Genomic DNA, 16,915 nt, shown 5'->3' on the forward strand with positions numbered 1-16,915 from the left:
CAATGGTGGTGGAACCTGGATGAGGATGCTAAGAAGGGACCAAGGTATTCCAAATGAAGAACAGGTGTGCGCAAAGGAGAACGCCATGAGTCAATTAGAACTGCGGGTTTGGGCTCGTTAAAAGATAAACAGAGGCATGTTTAAACATGTAAGAGTTTACTTAAGTGAAAATCAATTCAAATCAGGCAGCACCAAACTGGAAAACTCCTATGGAGAAAGTGGGGAAGCAACACAAGGAAATTGACTGGCTATAGCTTAAAGCTTAGCTAACAGTTTATGATTGGTTGTTTATGACAGCACTTCGATTTCGTAACCTTGAGGTTTACATTTTGGTTTACTTACTTTGTAGACAGTCACGGCATCAGAACCCCATCCGTCTAATGGCCTCCTTATTGAATCAATGAAACAGGCTGCTCAGTTCAAATGGAGAATTTCTGTGGCACTTATGTGCTTAGAACTTGGCAGAGGAGTAACAAACATCAAAGCAGGAAGAAGACAAAAGATCAGAACTCACCGGAGACTGCCTGCCACTTGCCAACTCCTCGTTGACATAGGGAAAGAGGACTTCAGAGGCACGGAAGCTGGCGGCAGGCCTTGGCTTGTTTGCTGATGATTCTTGGCAGCCTGGACATGAAGAACAGAAAGACCTAATCCTTCCACATCAATATATGTGCGTCAGGGGGGTAATTTAATCCCCGAGAGGAGCCGTCACTTTGAATGTGGTTAACTGAGGTGAACTTTGGTTCCGCCGCAGGCCTCAGAGACGCTCTTGGGGCCCATTTGAGGTCACTGACTGTTAGTTTAGGTGTCAGCAGCCCTCTGAAGCCTTGCGGGAGAATCCGTCCCGTCCCTCTCTCCTAGTTTCCTGCAGTTGCCAGCAAGCCTTGGCATTCCTTGGCTTGTAGCTGCCTCACTCCAGCCTCTGCCTGTCTTCACATGGCCGTCTTCCCTCTGTGTATCGCTAGGTGTGCGTCTTTTCTTATAAGGACACAGGTCAGTCTGTTTTTAGGGCCCACCCTACTCCAGTATCACCTTATCTTAACATCTGCAAGGATCCTGCCTCCAAAAAAAAGGTCACATTCTATGGTTTGGGGAAGGGTGTGAATTTTGAGGGGACACTATCCAACCCAGTACACTGACCCTGAGTGGCTCTTAGAAGTAGTGGCTCAAACCGTGGCCTGAGTTCAAGCACTAATTGTACTGACTGAGGACAGAAAGGGCCAGACCTGGCCCTGAGTGCCCATGGCACCAAAGGCCAAACAGACTTCTGCTGGCTCCTAGGTGCACTGGCACCAACAGATGCCACCGAACCCTGGACACTGCCTTGGACCAGAAGCCTGAAAAAAAGTATCCTCTCAAAAGAATCCTGAAGCCCTAACCGGTTTGACTCAGTGGATAAAGCATCTGCCTGCAGACTGAAGGGTCCCAGGTTCGATTCCAGTCAAGGGCATGTACCTTGGTTGCGGGCATATCCCCAGTAGGGGGTGTATAGGAGGAGCTGATCGATGTTTCTCTCTCATCGATGTTTCTAACTCTCTATCGTTCTCCCTTCCTCTCTGTAAAAAAATCAATAAAATGTATTTTTAAAAAAAGAATCCTGAAGTACATGCTACAAAATAAGAGGCCAGTTAGTTCCGTGGGCTTCCAACTTGTGTAGGTTCACAGGGCCTGTGCACAGAGGGGTTCCATGCTAGCTTTCATACTCTGCTCTCAACATGTTGAAATTCTTACTATATTAACAAGGATCCCTGCAAATTGTGCAGCTGACTTGCCTGTCCTCTTCCAAAATGTCAAGCTCAGTTGGTTAGAGCATCATCCCAATACGCCAAGGTTGAGGGTTCAATTCCTCGTCAGGGCATACACAAGGAGCAACCAATGAATGCATAAGTAAGTGGAACAACGAATTGATGCTTCTCTCAGTCTCTCTCTCCTTTTCTCTCTCTCTAAAATCAATCAAAAAATTTCATAGCCCTGACAGTGTTGCTCAGTGGTTGAACATTGACCCATGAAGCAAGAGGTCTCCAGTACAATTCCCGGTCAGGACACATGCTCAGGTTGCAGGCTCCATCCCCAGTAGGGGGCATGCAGGAGGCAGCCTATCAATGATTCACTCTCATCGATGTTTCTATCTCTCTATCCCTCTCTCTTCCTCTCTCTCTAAAAATCAGTATAATTTTTTTTTTTTTTTTTTTTTACAAAAATATCATTAAAGACAAAGAAAGGCTGAGGAGCTGTTTCAGATTCCGGAAGACCAAAGAGACATGACAATTAAATGCAACTCCTAGATTGGATCCTAGATGTGGGGAAAATAGCTACAAAGGGCTGTTAAAATATTAAGCTATGTAAATTTGAGTATCTAATTGGTTTTATTAAATGATTCCAAAATCAGGCAGCACCCCATCTAGCAATTAGAAAGAAGATCCAAGGAGATGTACAAAATGAAAGCCTTTTATGGACAGAAGAGGGAAAAATGTGGATTATTTCAGGCAAGATCACCTCCTTCAAGAGACAAAAGGGGTCTATCAGGCAGATGTCAATATAAGAATGTCCAAACCTGTAGAGAATTTTTATAATAATGTATTTGAGCCAAACAGAGAATAATTTGCTATTAGCAAGATCTCAACAGACTGAGGAAAATGCTCCAGAGAATAACAGTTTGCAGTTTCTTTTATGCTTTTGAGATTAAGGAGGGATCATAGGGAAGATTAAATGAAGGTGGGAGAAAACAAGGCACGGATCAATCGAATTACAGGATAGTTAAGATTTGTGCTCTCATGAAGGAGGGGGCTGAAAGAAGGAATTTCAAAGGTGTGTTAACCATGCACAGAAACAGAGGGCATGGCTTGCTTAAGGCAAAGATAAGCCTTTTACTAGGGCGTTATATGCCTGGGGCATGACTACCCACCATGACCTGCTGGTGCTGGGCTGTCTATCTGGCGCTTCGGCCAGACAGGTCATGCTGTGCTGTATGTTCCTAAAACACATAGATAGGAAGGTACTGACATCAGGCCAGGCCTTGATTTATGATCTCATGGCCCCTTCCCAGCACGCAGGCCTTCTTTCTCAGAAGGCCCGGAAGTCTCATTTCAAATTTGGGAGACAAAGGACTGGAAAAAGTATAAATAAAGAGAGTTTCCTCCACATTGGGGGGCCCAGAATTTGAAAGACACATTTTCTCTGGGCCTCCACAAGATTTAATAATATTTAACTCTTGCAGTCGGCGCTGCAGTTCGGCCTCTGCTTCGGCGGGGTGCTGTAACTGTAGTCGCTGGCCATGGAAGTTGGCACTGCAGTTCAGCCTCTGCTTCGGCAGGGTGCTGTAACTGTAGTCAGCTGGCCAGCTTAATAAAGGCTCTTAAATTTAAATTCTGAGTCGGTGGTCTATCTCGCTGAGTGAACCCATAACACTGCCCAGTTAAGAATTTGTGATCAGAACCACTTTTTGTCTACACACATTGCCTCTGTAGTGCTGACCAGGAAAATCAGACTGACAGTGTAAGATTACCTTCCTGAGAGGGGCTGAAATTGCAATGTGGTGATGTGGGACTTAGCACAAGTGACTCCATTTGGGGCCTCTTGGGTCTTTTTTAATGGGACATTAAAGGGACAGCTGGCAACATTCGAATGTGAACGGTGGATTAGTTCATAGAACTCCACCAATATGAAATGTCCTGATTTTATTGGCCTGTGGTGATGTAAGAAGGAAGACACAGAGGGGATGAATGGTGATGGAAAGTAAATAAAGTTTTAAAAAATGTCCTTGTTGGTAGAAGGTACATAGTGAATTACTGAGGGGGAAGGACCATGATGTCTGCAACTTGGCTGCAAATGGTCCAGGAAAAATAATGCATATGAATAAAGTACAAATACTGAAGCAAAAGGGTCAAACATGAACAACTGGTAAAGATAAGTAAAAGTTATAACAAAGTTCTTTCTATTGATCTTGCAATCTCTGTAGGGTTGAAATTACATCAACATTAAAAGTTCCGGCTACCACCCCAACGCCACGTTCCCTGCGAAGCTCAGTAAATTACCGGACGAGACCCCGCCACACCCCTAGGAGGGAAGGTACCGATTCGGTCAGCGCTGACAGCAGCCTCCAGAGCCCGAGAGTAACGTGGGTGGAGCCCACGTGACCGGAGGCCCGCGTCCAACATGGCGGCCTCCATGGGTCGCTGGCTCCTCTTCCTCACGCTGCTCAGCTTCCTCTGGGACGCGTCCGGCGGCTTGGGTTGGGGGTGAGTACAGCTCCCGGAGACCGTGGGGGAGACGCGGTGAGCCGGGTTCGGGGGGACCCCCGCCCGGGCCACAACCCTGCAAGCTCACACCGCGCCCCCCCTAACCCACCCCGCAGGCCCTCCCTGGACGACGACTTGCTGCTGCCCTACCCCCGCGCGCGCGCGCGCTCCGCCCGGGACTGCGCGAGGGTGCGTGTCGGCAGCCGCGAGCACGAGAGCTGGCCGCCCTCCCCCGCGACCCCCGGCGCCCGCCACCCCCGCGGTGCGCACCTTCGTTTCGCATTTCGCGGGCCGCCCGGTGCCCGGCCACCTGACGCGGGCCGCCGAGCCCCTGCGCACCTTCTCGGTGCTGGAGCCCGGGGGCCCCGGCGGCTGCGCGTCGAGGCGCCGCGCCACCGTGGAAGAGACGGCGCGGCCGGCCGGCTGCAGCGTCGCCCAGAACGGCGGCTTCTTCCGCATGGCCACCGGCGAGTGCCTGGGGAACGTGGTGAGCGACGGGCGGCGGGTGAGCAGCTCCGGGGGCCTGCAGAACGCGCAGTTCGGGATCCGCCGCGACGGGACCCTGGTCACCGGGTGAGGGGGCAGGAAACCCCGTGACTGTCGTGGGTAGAGGGCCTGAGGTTGGGGTTGTGTCCGTCCAGCCATGTTCAGCTCAACCTAATCGAGCTGAGCCTCCGCTTCCTCGTCTGCAGAAGGGGGTGAGGAATACCCTCCTTGCAGGGCTTAGCTGTCATCCACTGTCACGGAGCGCTTGTTTGTATAGGGGACTAGCACTGGGGACACGTGGAGCAGTGAACGAGTACGCACAGTCTTTGCCTTCAGGGACCTCTCCCATTACTAGGAAAAATAAAAGTCAGGGAGATCATTAAGATGAATTCAGATTGTGTATGTGCAGTGAAGCAATGAACCTGGTGAACCGGTTGTAAACAGAGTGTTGATTTTAGGGAGGGAGATCAGGGAAGGCTTGTTGGAGAAGGTGACCTTTGAGTGGAGGCCTGAAGATGAATCACACGTCAGCCAGGGTCAGACCTGGAGGAAGAGCATTGCAGTCAGAAGGAACAGCAAACGCTAAGGCACAGAGGGGCAGAGGGGCTTGGTGTGTATGAGGGACGGAAGGAAGGAGCAGAGTATCAGAGGATGGCAGGACTGACTTTGAGACGAGACTGGAGGGCCATAGTGGAAGCAAGGAGGTCAGTTAAGAGCTGTACTGGCATCGGGTGGTAGCTTGGCCAGGACAACGGACTGTGTAAACCAGCGGTTCTCAACCTGTGGGTCGAGACCCCTTTGGAGATTGAATGACCCTTTCACAGGGGTCGCCTAAGACCATCGGAAAACACATATAGAATTACATATTGTTTTTGTAATTAATCACTATGCTTTAATTATGTTCAATTTGTAACAATGAAAATACATCCTGCTTATCAGATATTTACATTACGATTCATAACAGTAGCAAAATTACAGTTATGAAGTAGCAACGAAAATAATTTTGTGGTTGGGGGTCACCACAACATGAGGAACTGTATTAAAGGGTCGTGGCATTAGGCAGGTTGAGAACCGCTGGTGTAGACTGTTTATAAAGCTGCTTTTGGGATTAGGACCAGGCAGGTTCCTGAGGCAGGAGGAGAAATTGGGCAGTCAGGCTGTTGGGGGTGGGGTGGGAAAGGAGCCCCGCTACCCTCAGCTGCCCCTGCTGGTAAGTGAACCTCACACCTTCCCTGTGTCCAGGTACCTGTCTGAAGAGGAGGTGCTGGACACTGAGAATCCATTTGTGCAGCTGCTGAGTGGGGTCGTGTGGCTGATTCGAAATGGAAGCATCTACATCAATGAGAGCCAGGCGACTGAGTGCGATGAGACACAGGAGACAGGTGGGGTGGGGGTGGCCACAGTGCTCCTGAGAACCAGGACCAGAGGGGTCGTGGGGGAAGTCTTTCAATCTACTCCTCTAGGTTCTGGGGGTCAGGGATTAAGACAGATAAGGTGCCTGCTCAATATATGAGAGAGAAAATAGATACATCATTTGCTAAAAAGAAGTGGTAAATGCTAAGAGAAAAATAAAGTTGGGAGAACGGGGATAGGTGGAGGAAAGGAACTACGGGCAAAATATGGAGAAGTGCTGCTAAAATGTTCGTGGACCAGTAGCATCTGTGTCTCCCAGGAGCTTATTTTATTTATTTTTTAATATATCTTTATTGATTTCAGAGAGGAAAAGAGAGGGAGAGAGAGATAGAAACATGATGAGAGAGAATCATTGATCGGCTGCCTCCTGCAGGCCCCCTTATGGGGATTCAGCCTGCAACCCGGACATGTGCACTGACTAGTGAATGGAACTGTGACCTCCTGGTTCATAGGTTAATGCTCAACCACAGAGCACGCTGGCCGGGCCCAGGAACTTGTTTTAAATGTAGAACTTCAGGCCTCCTTCAAACCTACAGGATCAGAATCCCTGGGGGTGAGGCCCAAGCTTGTGTTTTACCAAGGCCCCTGGGTAATTCTGATGGACACTCAAGTTTGAAACCCACTGGAGTGTGGAATGCTGGGGCAGGAAAGGGACACCATGGCTCTAATGTGGAAATGAGCTATTTTAGACTGAGCAGTCAGGGATGGCCTCACGGAGGTGGCGTAGATCAGGAGGAGCAGGCTGTGGGAAGAGCTGAGCAGAAGCGCAGTCCAGCAGAGGGAACAGAAAGCGGCCGCAGGGTGATGAGAGGGAAGCCCCGGGAGATGCAGTAGGAGAGCAGGCCAGGATGGTCACGCTGGGCCTTGGGAAGGTGTTTGGATATTGCTTTAAGAACAGTGGAAGCCATAAGAGCTATTCGGCTGGAGGCTGACGTGACTTGATGTACACTTAAAAGTCCTTTGGCTCCTATGTGAGACTGACTGCAATGGGGTAGGGGGAGGCAGGGAAACACTGGATGGCATGGACTGGCAGGAAGTGGCAGACAGAGCCCAGAGGCCTCCCAAAGGGCCCGTGATCAGCCCAGCTGCTTCTCTTTCAGGTTCCTTCAGCAAATTTGTGAATGTGGTATCGGCCAGGACGGCTGTGGGCCATGACCGGAAGGGGCAGCTGGTGCTCTTCCATGTGGACGGGCAGACGGAGCAGCGGGGGTGAGTGCCAGGAACCAGAGCCTCAGGGTCTTGGGTTAAGTCCGCTTTGAGGAGCTTGCACCCACCAATGGCTGCCCTCTGACCAGCTGTCACCTGGGGATGCTCACACCCATCTGTCCCCTGCCTTCCCGTGGTCTGTACCACTTCTAAGAACTCATCATCCTCCACACACTTCCTCTCAGGCTCCCCAGTTTACATCTCCCCCCTCCTGAGTCTCAGTTGGGATGAAAGGAAATGATCACAAAGTTAGCAGGGAGAAGACCCCGATTCCAGTCCAAGCTCAGCTATCTGCCAGCTCTGTGGCCATAGGCAAGTCACTCAACCCCTCTGGGCCACAGTTTCGTGCTCTGTAAAGAGAGTGTATTATTGTGCTGTTACTGTGTAAGAAATGAGCACCCATTTGTTCATCATAGTTCTGTAGGTCAGGAGTCTAGAGGGCTCACTGGGCTCTGTGTTCAGGACATCCCACAGACAAGAGTCAAGCTGTTGGCCAGGCAGGGCACTTATCTGGAGCTTCTGGGAAAGAACCCTCTTCCCAGCTGATTTAAGTTGCTGGCAGAATGCAGTTCCTTGCAGTTGTAGGACTGAGGTCTGTGTGTCCTTGTCGGCTGCCACCTGGGGCCTCGGCTCCTACTTCTGCCCACCCTCCCCATCTTCAAGCCAGCAGAGATGTGTCAAATCCCTCTTATCCCCCTGTATTTCCAATCTCTCACTTCTTCCACCACTGCTTTTTTTTTTTTAATCCTCACCAATTGAATTTTAGAGAGAGAGGAAGGGCGAGAGAGAAAGAGAAATATCAACGTGAGAGAGAAACATTGATCTGTTGCCTCCCGCACACACCCAAACCAGGGAGCAAACCTGCAACCTAGGCATGTACCCTGACAGGGAATCGAACCCACAACCTTTTGGCATATGGGACAATGCTCCAACCAGCTGAGCCTCCAGCCAGGGGTCTGCTTTTAAGGACTCTTGTGATTCCATTGGGCCCACTCAGATAATCCAGGACACGATTCCCATTTGTTGACAGCTATGCCATGTAGTGAAACAATCTTGGGAGCGATCTCTCATTATATTCTCAGCTTCTGGGATTAGGATGGGCGTCTTTGGGGAGCCGTTTAGAAATTTGCCTGCCACCATGGACATGTTACCATCTACCACGGGAAGTAAGAAGAATTGAACCGAAATGGTGGTGGGCACTGTCAGCAGTGCTGCTCTTGTGTTGCAGCATTAACCTGTGGGAGATGGCGGAGTTCCTGCTGAAGCAGGATGTGGTCAACGCCATCAACCTGGATGGAGGGGGCTCCGCTACCTTCGTGCTCAATGGGACCTTGGCCAGTTACCCATCAGATCACTGGTAAACACACCAGAGTCCCCTTCTTGAGGTCTAAGCCAGGCCTATCCCTGTCTCGTTCAACAAATACTGAGTACTGGCTATGTGCCAGGCCCTGGGAGGAGCAGTGAGCAGGAGGAGCTGAGATCCCTGCCTCTCACTCCGTACAGGAAGTACACATAGTGTACCAATACTACCTAAGCTGGTGAAAGGGGGTTGATTAGTCAGGAAAAACCTCTCTGAGGATAATAAGCATGAGCTAAGATCTAAAGGAAGAAGAGGTGGGTAGATGGGGGGGAGGGAGGGTGGAAGATCCTTCTGGGTAAGAGAACAGCATGTGTAAAGACCCTGGGGTGAGAGGGACTGGGGGGGTTGGGAACCTATAAAAGTTTGGAGATGGGACAATGGAGAAAGGCAGCACTCGTAAGCTGCAGTAGGGGGTTGGAGGGGTCAGCTAGGGATGGTCAGTACCCCAGCCTCTTCAAACACTGTGTCCCCTTGCAGCCAGGATAACAACATGTGGCGCTGTCCCCGAAGTGTGTCCACTGTGGTGTGCGTGCACAAGCCCCACTGCCAGCCGCCTGACTGCAATGGCCACGGAACCTGTGTGGAGGGTCACTGCCAGTGCACGGGGCACTTCTGGCGGGGCGCCGCCTGCAACGAGCTGGACTGTGGCCCCTCCAACTGCAGCCAGCATGGGCTCTGCACAGAGAGTGAGTGGAGGCTCTGGGGAGGCAGCTCTCACCCGGGCTCCCAGGTCTTCCTGCCCAGTTCTGCCTGGGCCCTCACCTGACCTTCTCGGTCTTGTCTTGGCAGCTGGCTGCCGCTGCGAAGCTGGATGGACAGGGTCCAACTGCAGTGAAGGTAAAAGCCACAGGCTGGCCCGCCCCAGCCCCTGGGCACATGGGGAGAGGGTGAGAGCAGCAACTGCCTTCATCCTCACCTCTCAGTCTGCACGTCGCTTGCCTCTTGCTCTCGCCTCACATGTAAATCACTGCATTGTTGTGCAGGGACTGCTGCAACAAATGCTACGAACTGGGCAGCTTAAAACAATAGAAATATATTCTCACACTTCCAGAGTCCAGAACTCCAAAATCAAGGTGTCCTCAGAGGCATACTCCCCCTGAAAGGTCTAGTGGAGGATCCGACCTCTTACACCTCCTGGTGGCTCCTAGCATTCCTTGGCTTGTGGCCTCATCGCTCCAATCTCTGCCTCCATCTTTACATGGCCTCCCTGTGTGTTCAGTCTCCCTCTCTGTTATCTTACCAAGGACCCCTGGTCACTGGATTTAGGGGTCACCCTAAATCTAAAATGATCTCAAGATCCTTAACTTAAGTGTATCTGCAGAGACCCTGTTTCCCAATAAGTTCCGTTTACAAGTTCTAGGAATTAAAGCGTATCTTTTGGGGGGACACAGTTCAACCCACTACAACTATCTACAGCTTAAACCCTCTGGTGGTTTTCTTTCACACTTAGTGAAAAACCCGAACTGCTCAGTGTGACCTGCCAGGCCCTGGGTGCTCCGGCCCCTCCCTGCTCACTGTGCCCTCTGCTCTCTCTAAGTCTCAGCCTAACGTCCTGTCCCCAGGGACCTCCCACCACCACCCCCTCCGTGGTTTGCTGCTGCCAAGAGGTCACATTCCTGCTGTGCTTGTCCTCGCTTGCACTTTGACGTTTGCTTTCTAGCTTGCTGGCCACCTGCCCTCCTAGACTCAAAGCTCCGCGAGGGCACAGTTTCAGGGAGAATATGTGAGCCTAAAGGCCACTCGGGTGACTGAGGTCCATCTGCCACCTGTGAGCCCATCTGGGAGAGATAGGGCCAGTTTTTGCAAAGACCCCCCTTTCCCCATCCTAGCTTGCAGCAATGGCTCCTTCGGGGAGGATTGTGCCAAGAAGTGTCAGTGCCAGAATGGAGCTGCCTGTGACCCAGTTCGGGGGACCTGCACCTGTCCCCCTGGCTTCACTGGAGACAGCTGTGTTCAGGGTAAGCTAGATGGGCCCCTGAGTCAGCCAGGAGGGAGCACCACCCTGGGAATGTGTGTGTAGCGGCTACACCGCTCCTTTAGCCGGGCTCTGTGCACACCTTGGGCCTATCCTGTCGGTTCAGGGAGAGGCCCTGCCGCTGGCACCTCCAGTTCCATCTTCCTGCCGCCTCACTGCAGAGTGTCCCCTCGGCTGGCACGGGCTGGGCTGCCAGAGGCCTTGTGAGTGTGAGCACCAGTGTCCCTGCGACCCCCAGACCGGCAACTGCAACCTCACCCAGGCTCCCAACCTGAGCAGCATTCTCTCCCAAGGTACGGCCCCTCCTGACCCCACCCACCCACCCTGGGAGCAGGAAAGGGTGGACCCAGACCCTCCCGGACCCTCAGCCTCATCCTGGTGTCTTACAGTGAAGCAGTGTCTCCAGCCATCCCAGGTCAGCCTGCAGACAAGAGAATTCTCCCTCCTCACTGGGTAGGTGCTTTGCTGGGACCTGGGGCAGGGGTGGGAGGAGACCCCTCCCTCTACCTCCGAGGGACTGGGCAAGGCCACCAGGTGGCAGCTGGGCACCCAAGTGATAGTCCTCCAACGTGAGCACAGGGAGAGTCACAGCGGATGCTCAAAGGGATCTGGTGAGAAGGACCCTGGTCAGCACCCCAGTGGGAGTGGGGGGGGCCAGGCGTGGGCTTACTATCCGTGGTTGTGACACAGCTTGTTCTCAGCTCCTGGTCCAGAAGCACCAGGCCCCACAGAGCTTGAATTATTCCTCGGGTACCTATGTGCGCTCAGGCCTTGTGTTGAGGCTTTGCTTTCAAGCCTGACCTCGGGGAAGAGGGTATATCCACCCCCAGAGTTTTTGCCTTATCGGTCTGGGGAGGAGCCCGAGCATCTGCATTCCAGCTGATGCCAATCCCGTGGTTCTCACCTCCCATGGCCCCAGCCTGGGTGCCGGCCTGATCCACCCCACGCAGCCCCCTCTGGGAAACCAGGTGTGGGTACGAAGGAAGAGCTCCCCAGCATCGTTCCAGAGGCAGCCCTGGGAGCTCATCGGTAATGCGGATGCCATGTCCCTCCTGGGATCCTGACCCAGCGTGTCTGGGTGTGGTGAGGCCTGGAGAAAACTGAAAATGTGCTTTCAAAACGCACCAGAGCAGGGACAGGAGCTCCAGCCCCTGGCCTAAAGCTCAGGCTCCTGAGGGCCCCTTCCCCCCCACACACATACCTAGAACCCATTGGCAACCATGGGGAGCCCTGCGGGCTGAGGGGCATGGCTGCAGGTCCTGCACCCAGCAATCTACCAGTGTTCACTTTCACCTTGAGAGCTGCAGCTGAGGATTCATAAGAAGAAAAAAAGATCGTTGAAATACTGCGCCCTGTGCCCGCCCTCCCTGCCATGAGGAAGGGGTTCTCCCTGCTCCGTCTGCTCTGAGGACCTGGAGCAGAGTCCAGCCTCTGGTCAGCAGACATCCCATGGAGCACAGGATGCAGACTGATGCCTCCAGGCTGGATTAAGTTGTTTGAGTTGATCTTCACAGTTTAGCATTTTTAAAAGATTAACATCTGAAAATCAGTAACATTCATGTAAAACCCCTTTTGTTAATAGTTTCTCTTGATATATCAGATAGATCCCGCATAGCATCTATCCGCACTGCTCCCTGAACATGTGTCTGGATGGGCCTCAGCCCTACAGGCCCATTTGCTCCTTGACAGTCCCTGTGTGGTCCCTGCAGGCCCCACCCAATGCCCTTGTTGTGGGTGGAAGAGCGAAGTAGGAAGGAGGAACATCCCTCCTACACTCCCACAGCCCTGAGTCGGCCCCACAGACCCCACTCAGGATTTCTCTCCTGTCCTCAGGACCACCTGTCTGGCCCTCACCCTGGCCCTGGTTTTCCTTCTGCTGATCAGCATAGTGGCGAACGTGTCCTTGCTCCTCGGTTCGAGGGCAGAGCGGAGCCGGCACCTGGATGGGTCCTATGTCTACCACCCGCTGCAGGAGATGAACGGGGAGCTCTCGGCTGCCGAGAAGGAACAGCCGGGTGATACCTGCAACCCCTTCAAGGACTGAATGACCCAGCTGCCCACCATGGCCTGTTTGGAGGCTCATTTTGACGCTGTCTGGCTTCTGCAAGGGATAGTCCAAGGCCACTGACTCTGGATGGCCTCAGCCCCAGGGCCAAGCCAAGCTTCTGATAGCAGGTATGCCTCAGCCCCTCACCTGGCCCTCGGCCCTCTCGCCTGGATGTCTGCCATGGCAGGAGCAACCTGAGCAACACGGTGTTCCCGAGACACTGCTCCTTCCCCGCCTGCCTGTGTCTGCTGCCATGAGGCCTGTCCCCCAGGGCCTCCACCAAAGAGCCTCCAGCTTCCCGGGGCCGGCCACCAGCGAATGGAACCCACCGTGACCAAGTGGGGGGTGCCAGCCGGCCCCCTTGCACTGGGGTGGATTATAGAGACAACGGCCATGTCACGGGACCCTTTTCTATAGACCTCATCACGGCATTTGCCAACTAGAATTCAGTTTCCTATCACAGAAAACTCCTTAGAAGGGATGGGGGATGAAATCATGTTTACAGGCTTTCTATTTTGTCATCCTACCACCCAGAAGGTTTTTATACCTCTTGAGTAAATTTACATAATTAAAGGAGCCCTAAGGCATTGGCTGAATTCTGAATCATGGACTTGAGAGTGCTCCTGGGTCTTAATAGGCAGGGCTCCTTTACCAGAGCCCTGAGCAGGCAGCCCCCAGCACCTCCAGCTCCCTGATGTATCTGTTGATTTCATGTGCACCTGAGTCACCGGGAGACCTTATTAAAATGCAGATTCTGGCCCAGGGCTTAGTGTCTACGTCTAACAAGCTCCCAGGTGGTGCCAAGGCTGCCCCTGACCACACTTTGAACGGAAAAGGTTTAGTGCACATTGTATTTTAATAGAATTTAGATTAATGACCAGTGTTTAAAAGTCAGAGAGGTAGTAGTGTAACGCCCTGGACGCAAGCCGCTGTCACAAAGAACCAAGAGACGCTTCTCATGCAAAAGGCAAAGGGTTTATTGTTTCCAACATGTTGGGGCTCACAGCTTACTCTGAACGCAGCAGAGCAGCGGCTGCCAGCCCCGACCAAGAGTTTAAGCACAGGTTATATACTCTTCAGCAAACAGGGGAAGTAACCTGGGGTCATTCCATTGGAGATCTGGTGCCATACAACGTACATCTATCAGCTTTCAGTGGGGAGGGAATGTAGTTTGGAATTTTTACTAATGATCTGGCTTTCTAAGTGAGTTAATGCCTGTCTGGTTTCTTATCAGGTTGTTTGTTCTGCAGCCATCTCCCGTAACCTCCCTGGCTGCAGCTGTCTCCCATAAAAGTCGTTTATTACATCTCCCCCTTCTGACCTTCCTGATTGCCCTGGTGCCGTTTGTTCCATCTGCCTTTTCTGACCCTCCTGACCTGATTATATTGGCGCCTCTCAGTAGTCAGGCTGATGCCCTCATGAGGCAACAGCTGGCCAGAGCTGAGACTGTACAGCCCCATCTGGCCCTCCACTCATCGCAGCCCCAGCAGCCAGTTCCCCTCACCTGTGACCTCCAGCCTTGTGAGTATCAGAGTTTGTAAGGGTCTTCAGGAAGCCTGGCAGGTTACCCCCTACCCCGTCCCATGAATATGTGCTTAGCGGTTGTTCTGGGAGGGGAGATGGAGACAGCTTTCAGGAAGTCTTCAGGTAAACCCATGCACGTGATGGACTGCGTGTTTGTGTCATCATCCCCCAATTTCTACGTTGAAGCCCTAACCCGTGTGGTGGCATTAGGAGGTGGGGCCTTTGGTTTAGGTGGGCTGGTGAGGGTGGTGCCCTCCTGATGGTGAAATGGGAAAATTGAACTGGAACTCATGGTGTTCCTCTGGGCAAGATGGTTCCTGGATTCTTGTCTGGTCCATGGACGAAAGGTGGTATAGTAAAAGGTGGAAATTTATTGAGAAACAAGTACAGACTCGCACGTGGAGAGAGGGAAAGAGTAGACTAAGTCCCTTTTTTCCAACGCTTTGTAAAGGCTGCAGTTTTTTGTGCCTTGATATCCCTTCTGATTAGGTCACTATAGCAACTTCAGAGCTCAAACCTCATGTGAGGTACCTGAGGTTCCCTCCTCCTTCTCCCTTATTGTTTTCCTATTCCCTTTGGGCTATCCTCTTCCTTCTCTGAATGAGGGGCTTCCTTCCCTTTATTCTGTAAATGTACACCTTCTGCAGCTCCCAGCTCCCTTATTCTATGGAAATGTACCTTCTGCAGCTCCCAGCTCCCTTATTCTATGGAAATGTACCCTTTGCAGCTCTGTAGCCCTGTGCTTTTTCCATGGACCCTTAATTCCTAAAATTTTCTAAACCTGCCTATTTCACCCCTAAAACCTCCTTTCCATGGGAGTGGCACCCATGACAAAAGGAAGAGACCAGAGAGCACCCTCCCCACCTGCTCACACAAAGTGAGATGGCAGCGTCTACAAGCCAGCCTGCCAGGAACCAAATGTGCCAGCACCTTGATCCTGGACTGCCAGCCTCAGAACTGTGAGAAATAAGTGTCTGTGCTTTGTAAGCCACCCGGTCTGTGGTACTTATCATAGCAGCCCTGAGACATGGTGTAACTAGTAGTTCTCTAGTGCAGCCGAACCAGTCCAACAACCAGTTACTGCTTATCATGAAAAATAATCATCTCTCAAGATCCTGGGTCAACTGGGTGCTTCTGTTGATCTGGGCCAGGGACAGAGCGAGGGCTGGGCTGGGAGGCCGGAGCTGAGGAAGTCATGTTCCAGGTGGTGTCTCGCCCTCCAGGAGGCTGGCGTCGGCTGGGGAATGTGGAGGGTGACAGGGATTGCAGAAGAGAAGCATGGGAGGCCTTTTGAAACCTCGGCTCAGAAGTGGTGTGGCCTCGTTTCCACCACATTCTATATCAGATAAAGTCCCCAGGCCTGGATTTCAGGGGAAAGAAGACGGACTCCACCCCTTAATGAGAGGAGCTGCTAAGAGATGGGAAAGGAGCCCATTACTGTGATCGAGTTACTATAAAGCGGGTCTGTTTCACTTTCGAAAGGAGGAATTCAGAATGGCTGGTGTGGCTCAGTGGTTGAGCTACCACCATGAACCCAGGAGATCACAGTTGATTCCTAGTCAGGGTGCATGCCCGGGCTGCGGGCTCAATCCCCAGTAGGGGGAGTGCAGCCTATCAATGATTATCTCTCATCATTGATGTTTCTCTCTCCCTCTCCCTCTCCTTTCCTCTCTCTGAAATCAATAAAAAAAAACATTAAAGAGAGAGAGAGAGAATGTCATAGGCCAGTTCTCAGCCTCCGAGTCCCTGGAAGGATGTCTGTGGGTCAGTGGGTCTGTCTGGCCCCTAAAGATGGGGATAGATAAGTGGGGAACCACTGTGCCAGCCTGGGACGTTCCCTTCAGGGTGCTGCGTTCAGTCCTCTGGCCAGAGCCACAGAACCATTGACCTTCGGCATGTCGGTCAGGCACCCGGTGAACCCACAGCCCACAGCTCTCCAAGCCACTGGAGGTGCCACCTCCTCACAGCCCCTCTCCCGGTCTGTGCCCCCAGTTGGAGGGAAGAAAGGGAAGGCGGCAGGGCGTTCTCAGCATGTCCGGGAACTTAGGGACAGCCACTTGTTCACGGAACCAGGTGATGCTGCAAGTTTTCATTCCTCCTGGGAATGTAAGCAAAGCTGCGTTCCTCCAGGGAGCTTGTGTCCCAACACCTGGAAGGTTCATTTTGCATTTTGCTTTTGCTTTCTTTATGGACCAAGCAGCCCTGCGCTGCTTTGATGTTCAGGAGTAGGACACAGTGGCAAGAGCTCAAGCCAGTTTCCGGGCACCTTAGGATCATTTTGGCATATTCCTCAGGCCAGTTCCCAAGCCTGGCTGCAGTCAGAATGTATCCCCAGGAATGTTCTAGGATTGCAGACTTCTGGGCCCCACCCCAGACCCCTGAGTTAGGAGCAGACGGCTCCGGGGATCTACAGGGAGCACCCCCAAGGCTCTGAGGCAACGGGCTGTGCAAGGCCTTGTCCTCCAAGTGCCAGCCTCTGCAGGGGCTTCCCTGCCTGTCCTTGGCTGAGCTGGCAATGCCAGTTCTGTGCACAGGCTTGCTGGGCTTCGGGCTCGAGGCAGAACCTGAAGAGGGCTTGTGGCGGGCGTGCCAGAGGGGTCCCTCGTTCAGAACCTGGGACGTTCCTTCCCTGTGGCCCTAAGGATTTTTTTTTTTTTAGTGTGTCA

The 16,915-nt window shown here is 52.4% G+C and overlaps 1 protein-coding gene across 1 annotated transcript; it reads left to right on the top strand.

Annotated features, from left to right (window-relative positions):
• The first annotated feature begins 4,155 nt into the window (after positions 1-4,155).
• On the top strand, positions 4,156-13,973 carry NAGPA (N-acetylglucosamine-1-phosphodiester alpha-N-acetylglucosaminidase). The gene is given in 12 exon segments (XM_070413047.1): positions 4,156-4,238; positions 4,355-4,487; positions 4,489-4,811; positions 5,967-6,106; positions 7,238-7,346; positions 8,572-8,700; positions 9,181-9,389; positions 9,493-9,540; positions 10,533-10,661; positions 10,840-10,971; positions 11,068-11,131; positions 12,512-13,973. Coding segments are annotated over 12 exon segments (1,710 nt in total). The 3' UTR covers positions 12,723-13,973.
• Positions 13,974-16,915: the final 2,942 nt, after the last annotated feature.

This window comes from Myotis yumanensis, unplaced genomic scaffold, assembly GCF_028538775.1.
Source record: "Myotis yumanensis isolate MYYU_CA2020_CCGP unplaced genomic scaffold, mMyoYum1.0.hap1 SCAF_4, whole genome shotgun sequence".
Taxonomy (NCBI): domain Eukaryota; kingdom Metazoa; phylum Chordata; class Mammalia; order Chiroptera; family Vespertilionidae; genus Myotis; species Myotis yumanensis.